Source organism: Nematolebias whitei, chromosome 15, assembly GCF_014905685.2.
Source record: "Nematolebias whitei isolate Nwh7 chromosome 15, NemWhi1, whole genome shotgun sequence".
In the NCBI taxonomy this organism is placed as follows: Eukaryota; Metazoa; Chordata; class Actinopteri; order Cyprinodontiformes; family Rivulidae; genus Nematolebias; species Nematolebias whitei.
The window spans coordinates 15591324-15598922 of NC_056512.1; the positions used below are offsets into that span (position 1 = coordinate 15591324).

Consider the following 7599-nt stretch of genomic DNA (forward strand, 5'->3'; position numbering starts at 1 on the left):
GTACACTGCACAAATCTGGCCTTTATGGAAGAGTGGCAAGAAGAAAGCCATTTCTCAAAGATATCCATAAAAAGTGTTGTTTAAAGTTTGTCACAAGCACCTGGGAGACACCAAACATGTGGAAGAAGGTGCTCTGGTCACATGAAACCAAAATCAAACTGTTTGGCCACAATGCAAAACGATATGTTTGGTGTAAAAGCAACACAGCTCATCACCCTGAACACACCATCCCCACTGTCAAACATGGTGGTGGCAGCGTCATGGTTTGGGCCTGCTTTTTGTCAGCAGGGACAGGGAAGATGGTCAGAATTGATGGGAAGATGGATGGGGCCAAATACAGGACCATTCTGGAAGAAAACCTGTTTGAGTCTGCAAGAGACCTGAGACTGGGACGGAGATTTATCTTCCAACAAGACAATGATCCAAAACATAAAGACACATCTACAATGGAATGGTTCACAAATAAACGTATCCAGGTGTTGGAATGGCCAAGTCAAAGTCCAGACCTGAATCCAATCGAGAATCTGTGGAAAGAGCTGAAGACTGCTGTTCACAAACGCTCTCCATCCAACCTCACTGAGCTCGAGCTGTTCTGCAGGAAGAATGGGCAAAAAGTTCAGTGTCTCCATGTTCAACACTGATAGAGACAAACCCCAAGAGACTTGCAGCTGGAACTGCAGCAAAAGGCGGCGCTGCAAAGTTTTAACACAAGGGGGCTGAATAATATTGCACGCCCCACTCTTCAGTTTATTTGTTAAAAAAGTTTGACACATCCAATAAATTTCATTCCACTTCATGATTGTGTCCCACTTGTTGATTCTTCACAAAAAATTAAAATTTTATATCTTTATGTTTGAAGCCAGTAAAGTGACTTTTAAGAGGACTAAAACCTTTTTTGTCCCTCAGTTCTTGTGTTTTCTTTGTATTCTTGTAATTTTCATGCATGTAGAATCACAGTTGTGAAGTGCATTAGAATTAGAAGTTATTTTCATCTCTGTCATTATTGCTGTTATAACTGTTTTTATTACATTCATCTGTTTTTTTTTTTTTTCCATTCCAAGGTGAGCTCATTGTGTTGCAAGGAGTCAGATTTGTTAAACCACCATGATCATAATGACATTAACTTTACTTCATTCAACTCATACAAATCAATCGTTGCACGACGTGTTGATTGGGTTTTGTTCCTTTCAATCACAATAAAGTATAATCTCATTTAATTTAATCCCAGTGGGCAAAAGGAGGAGCTGGACTAGATCTTGATTGTTGAAAAAGCTTCAGGTACTTTGTTCTTCACTCACGTTCTCCCTACCAGAAAGACTCATGGTGACATGAAGTATGGCTACAAATGATATTTTTTTGCTTTTTTTTTATTAAGCCCGTGGTTGAGGCCAAAAACCAAAAAGGAGGTTCCTGCAGTGAGTCCAAGCTCAGTAGAATACTTGACCTTAATGGACATAAAGTCACAATGAGCCCAGTATTCACTGTCCCACTACTGCAACTTTAAAGACTGAAATTACACTGATGTTTAAAAACTTAACCAAACGTCAAATTGTACATGGATAAATATTTAGGTGCTTAATTTTTCAAGAAGTCAAGTTAAAATAAAACAAAATTTTGGACCTGAACATGAAGCCTTGAAAAGTTTTTTTAAGTTGAAATCTTCATGGTTTCATCTGGCCACCACAAAGTGACATGCTCAACTGAATTTCATTCAACAACCATTACATTAATTAGACTGGTCCAGTCATGTGCACAGCACTGCAGTCACAAATGCACCTTTGGGAAAACCAGTTTCTATTTTAAAGTCATCCAGTTTCAGGATTAGTACCACTGCTTTTCCGCAACTGTCCTGGGTTCAAACCAGTTGGTGCTAAAGGACTTTCCAATGGACTAGTCAATTTAGTCAGAACACACAATTCTCTCATGAACTCACGATAGTCAAACGTTTGAGTTGGGGACCCAGTGGTTTCATCCTTTACCTGGTTTTGTTGGCAACTTTAATCACAGGTCCACCTTCTAATCTTACTTTAATTATTAACCCCAATCCACTGGTAAACCTCATGTTACAGACCTGGGGCTTTACACAGATTAAATTTAGGCCACTCCAAACAGTTTAGTCATTTACCAGTGGCCGTCAGGTTGAACACAAATATCATGAACCACTAGTTTGTGAATGTTATTCAAACATTATGGGATCTTGAATATTGATCACAAGACAAAGTCCAGCTTAAATGTTTATTCAGATAATCAGAAACTTTACAAGTGTTAAAACCACTGCCACAAGCAACTTTATGAGACCTGAAGGGTCAGTTGAAATGCTAAATTAATTTAACAGAAAGAAAAAAGCACAATATGCATTTTCCATTCAGGTTCTCTTCCAGGTCTTTAGCTCTTGCCCCCCAGGGAGTGCTTGTCAAACAGGTACTCTGCCATCTTGTTGGTTTTAGCATCCATGCTGGTCAGGTTGGTGATGTAATCACCCAGCTTCTTGATGGCCTCCACCTGCTCGTTCAGGTAGTGAGTCTCCAGGAAGTCACACAGCTGAAGACAAAAATAAATGAGTTTAGTAAATGGTTGAGCCAGAAATGTGAAGTTTAAACCTTCAAGATAAAACCTACATGAGGGTCCACATGGTCAGAGGCCAGTTTGTGCAGATCCAGCAGGGCCTGGTTAACCTTCTTCTCCAGCTGCAGGGCGCACTGCATGGCCTCCAGGCCACTTCCCCACTCATCACGCTCAGGTTTCTGCAGGAAACACAAACACTTATCATTCTGAACCAGGTTTCTTCAAAGCAGTTCTTTAGTCAGGAGCTCAGGGTGACAAGATCTTTCCACTTCATGCTCACCTTGACATCCTGGAGGAAGATGCGTCCTCCCCTCTTGTTCTGGAATTTCAGCAGCTTCTCAGCGTGCTCCCTCTCCTCATCACTGTTCTCCTTGAAGAACTGAGAAAAACCTGGAAGGGCCACATCATCTCTGGAGAAGTAGAAGGCCTGTTGGGACAGGACATGGTTCATTAGTCAGCAATTATCTGACTGAAAATACAGCTTTGGTAGTCAAATGTGGACAGATTAACTTTAATCCGTACAATAAAACCTTCAACTCAAATATGACCAGCTTACTTTTTTTTTTTTTTTTTTTTTAACAGGGCGTCAACACTTAGGGCGCGCGCGCCTCGAGCAGATAAACAAACCTAAACTAGCTTTCGAAACACGGATTTTGCAACCAAAACAAGTTTTGTTTAACGCGTCCACGGCATTTTATTTTATCAAAATGCTAGAACGTCAATCTTACCATGGAGGTGTAGGTGTAAGAGGCGAACAGCTCCATGTTGACCATCCTGTTAATGGCGGCCTCGCAGTCGCGGTGGTAGTTCTGACGCACTTGAGAATCCATCTCAGCTGGCGTTTCTTGTGCTCGTTTTTAACAAAAAAGGTAAAAAAATATATAGCTTAACGTCGACTGTTTTTGCAGATTCAAGTAAAAGTTCAGCGTCTCTGGAAAGCAGGCTGGTCGGAGGAGGCAGAAGTTCCGTTCAAACACTGTTGAAGCAAGAACTCCCAGAAGCTTTGTTCTGATCTGACAAGGAAGCGAGAGCTGCCTCTATTTATACCCGACGGAGGGGTCTCGTGACACACATGATGTCACTCGGCAGATTTCGACCAATCAGTTCACAGAAACCCGTGACGTAACGTTTTCCGGTTGATCCGACCTGTTTTCTGTCAGCCACCCAGCATGACGAGGCATATTTTTGAATTTCACGAAGCAATAATCTGAAAATAATTGCATTTGAAATAAATTTGACTTAACTTGGCGCATATGCACGTGTTTATGGACAACAGGGACAAGGACAATAACAATAAATGTAGGTAATAATCCACATAAGATGGTGTTTAAAAAGATACAAAATGATGAAGCTGTTGCCACAAAATGAGAGCAGGTACAGACCTGGAGTCAGAGCAGGTCCTTAATATAGACTCAGAAAAATATATGTTTTCATACATTCATGCAATCTGCACATTTTAAGAAGGGTTCATAATTCTTGTGCAAGCGAAGCCCAGTGGGCCAGATGGCCCTAATGTTAAACTGGACAGAAGGTATATTTTAAATAAAACTGACCCACCGGTCATTGAAAAACAGCTATTTTACTCAAAAACATACTTAAACTTATGAAGCAATCAGTGTCATTAATTATTAATTTAATTTATAAGTTGATTAAGATCATCAAAGAGCATCTTCTTATTTCTAAGATGATACTGTTGTACGTTTGAGAAGTTTTTATCACCCAAAAGGCAGGCAAGCATGTAAATGCTGTGTGTAAGCATGTTTGAATGACTGTTTGCTAAATATGAACCAGTGGATGGATCTGAGTGAAATTCTCGTAATTACTGAACGCACATCTACAGCTCGTTAACTTTTAAAGTCAACTTTATTCAAGATGGCCACCAAAGCTAATCACCAAACTGGAAACAACTCAGTCCATTTGACAGGTTGAGCCAAGATTCAGTTCGGTTGCAGTTGAGAATGATCCCCAACACAAACTACGATCCCTAACAGATCACACAAGACTTTTAGTTTTCAATGTTGACGTGCCAGGCAGGAGAAGAGTATTTTTACAGGAACGTACAAATAATTTGACGTTTTTCATCTGAAAACAAAAGTGATTTGTTGTTTTTGTAAATCCTGACTCTCATCGTGGACCAAAGTTTTATTTAAAAAAAAAATTTCCACTGCAGATTACAAAGTACCCTTCATTTTACGTCCTTAAACACCACATGACTCCTCCTAACAACTGCTGACATGGCGTTTACAGCCAGCATGACCTTAACTGCTCGATTGCTCAACACCACAGTCATGTTGTGAGATATTACCAAGCATAAAAATCACAAGACGTTGTCACAGCTGAAATATTTAACCGAGACAACAAACTGAACACAGTAAGATTCTAATTAAACTTGTCTTACAAGTTTTAATATCTCATATTAACGTTTGGCTTGCTGTAAAGCCAGATCAACAATACTTCTGGCCTCATCAAACCAAGATCAACTACAGCTCGCAGGTAGTTTTCCACTTGTTTTGCTGTTCTGTGTGTGGCTCGTGTGCAGGCTTGTCTCTGTGGACAGCACCTGTTCAAACAGGGCGTTGGCTCCTCTTACACCTCAATAAACAACCTTATTTTCATGTGGGCAACAACGCTCATTTTAATGTGACTTGAAAATGAACAGATCTTTGTATATGGTTGCAGGTGAATCACGAGCTGCTCTCGCCTGAACCATCATCTTCTTCTTGACTTGCTTTAACAGTTATGTTAGCTAAAATCTGATCATGTGTGCGAAGGCTGTGCTTTATATTCATATTCATACAGTTTATTTATATAGCACCAAATCACAACAAAGTTACGTCAGGGCACTTTACAGGAACATTCACATACATAGAGAAGTCCATTAGTAAAGTTGTCTATCTAAGGAAGAAGCAGACTTGTTAAATCTTCACTTCATCACAGTCTCCCATCCTGAACAAGCACAACGGAGACAGTGGAAAGAAAAACTCCCTTTTAAAAGAAAGAAACCTCCAGCAGAACCAGGCTCAGGACAAACGGCCATCTGCTTTGACCGGCTGGTTGAGAGGACAGGAAGGAGGAACGAACACAGAATGACAGGTCCAGATGTTGGTCCAGATGTAGGTCCAGATGTAGGTCCAGATGTACCTGAAAGATAAAAAACATGTTAGGATAGAAAAAATAATTACAAATACAAAACAGGTTGAGCAGAGTAAGTAAAGACAGTAGCAGAGTGAAAAAATGTGGTCAGTTTGTCCTCCAGCAGTCTAAGCCTATAGCAGCATAACTAAGGGACAGCTCAGGAAACCCAAGCTGACTAACTATAGGATTTATCAAAAAGGAAAGACTTAAGCCCAGTCTTAAAACTGGACAATGTGTCAGCCTCATGGACAGAAACTGGAAGTTGGTTCCACAAGAGAGAAGCCTGATAACTGAAAGATCTGCCTCCCATTCTGTTTTTGGAAACTATAGGAACTGCGAGTAAACCTGCAGCCTGAGAGCGAAGTGCTCTGTTAGGTCACAGATAATTTGAAGGTGCCCGTCCTGGACTGAGAGTAAGAAACAATCACCCACACACACACAACATAAATGTTTCAAGAGTTGTAGAACCTGATGTGACAAGCCTCATATCAAACCTGTGTAACGTGTTCAACTGCCCTTTGGGGCCTGTCACACAGTGAAATGTGTTCAATGCCATCTCCAGTCATATGTAGGCTCATGGTTGCTGTGGGGCCACAGGTGTGTGAGTGGAAATGAGGATCAAACTCCCTGAACGACTCATTTAGGGTTGAATGACTCACAGGTGCAGGCGTTGAAGCTGTTTCAAACACAACCCATCCTGTGCAGGACGTGCTGCTGTAATTGTTGTATTAGCTCAAATAACTGAATCTGAGCAACTGCACACCTTTGACTCATGTAATTATGCTTTTCCAAGAACACGTTGTGCTGTCTCATTAACTTCCCTCATGTCTCAGTTGGCTTCAAGTGACGAGTGTCAGCTGATTTTTCACTGACCGCTTCAGTTTTTAGAAAACTGTATTTCATTTTACTGTGTTACTTTTATTTTTACTTAAAGCGGGGATGTCCAAATGTTTTCATATGTGGGTCAAAGCTATCCAGGTGAAAGGGCTCGTGTGCCACAAAAATGTGAGTTTAACTCTCAACGTGAACAATATTTTGTAGAAAGGACATAAGTTTACTAATGTTGGTGGAGAAAGAGTTTTAAATTGTTGTAGAGCCCAAACGTTAAAAGCCTCATAAACACTAAACTTTTTTTATTGTAAAGGATTTGATTTATTTGATTTGTTGGGTCTATGTTTGTTGTTTTCTTGTCTTTGGAAAGTTCATGTTCTCAGCAACAAAAACGTAATTTGTGTAAATGTCCTTTTAAAAGGGGGTCGATCAGCCTTTTGGACCATGGACAGTCCAAAAGACTGATCGAAGTTCTGAAAAATGGTCCAGCTGTCAGTCGATGCAACAGATTCATAGAAGTTTTGATAAAGTTGATCAACTCGTATGCAGATGACACCAAGTTATATTCATTTAAAATATCCAGGTTCCCTCTTGATTACTTTATTAACTGCAATATTTAGACAAGTTTTTTATGAATCATTATTCAAAATTCTCCTTTCTGGTAGAAATCAGTAAAGGTGTTTGGTGCTTTTTGTGCCATGAAGTGAAAATAAAAAGATTAGAGCCAAAGGTTTGTATTTTGTTTAATATTGCTCATTTTGAGAAGATGGTTTTTCATCTGTTTTGTTGTTAAACCTAAACATTATATAAAAACGGTTTACCAATGAATTTACAGAAAGTCTGCATCGACTTCTTAAGCCTGTCGGCCAAAATGATGCCATTCTTAAACTGCAGTGGTGGGCCAAACAAAGCCACTCCAAGGGCCGCAAATGGCCCCCAGCCCACACTTTGAACACCCGTGACTTAAAGTAATGTGCCTATTTTAAAATATATGAAGTATGAGGTTATAACATTTGTCTTTGAAACATGAAGCTGTGAGAATACAAAGCAGCAGATTTGTAGAGTGAC

General features: G+C 40.0%; 1 protein-coding gene across 1 annotated transcript; it reads right to left on the reverse strand.

Annotated features, from left to right (window-relative positions):
- Positions 1–2221: 2221 nt before the first annotated feature.
- On the reverse strand, positions 2222–3395 carry LOC119421472 (ferritin, middle subunit). Its single transcript, XM_037688823.1, has 4 exons — positions 3294–3395; positions 2846–2992; positions 2619–2744; positions 2222–2541 (listed from the first exon to the last, which is right to left on the reverse strand). Exons 1-4 carry the CDS (start codon positions 3393–3395, stop codon positions 2386–2388), a joined length of 531 nt encoding a protein of 176 aa, XP_037544751.1. The 3' UTR covers positions 2222–2385.
- Between the last annotated feature and the right edge of the window lie 4204 nt (positions 3396–7599).

Bases quoted from the DNA above. Each gene is read 5' to 3' on its own strand.
- LOC119421472 (XM_037688823.1), bottom strand. From the start codon at position 3,395: ATGGATTCTCAAGTGCGTCAGAACTACCACCGCGACTGCGAGGCCGCC. The intron at 2,745-2,845 runs GTGAGCATGAAG...TGTTTCCTGCAG, and splicing joins TCTTCCTCCAGGATGTCAAG to AAACCTGAGCGTGATGAGTG. The intron at 2,542-2,618 runs GTAGGTTTTATC...TTTTGTCTTCAG, and splicing joins CTGACCATGTGGACCCTCAT to CTGTGTGACTTCCTGGAGAC.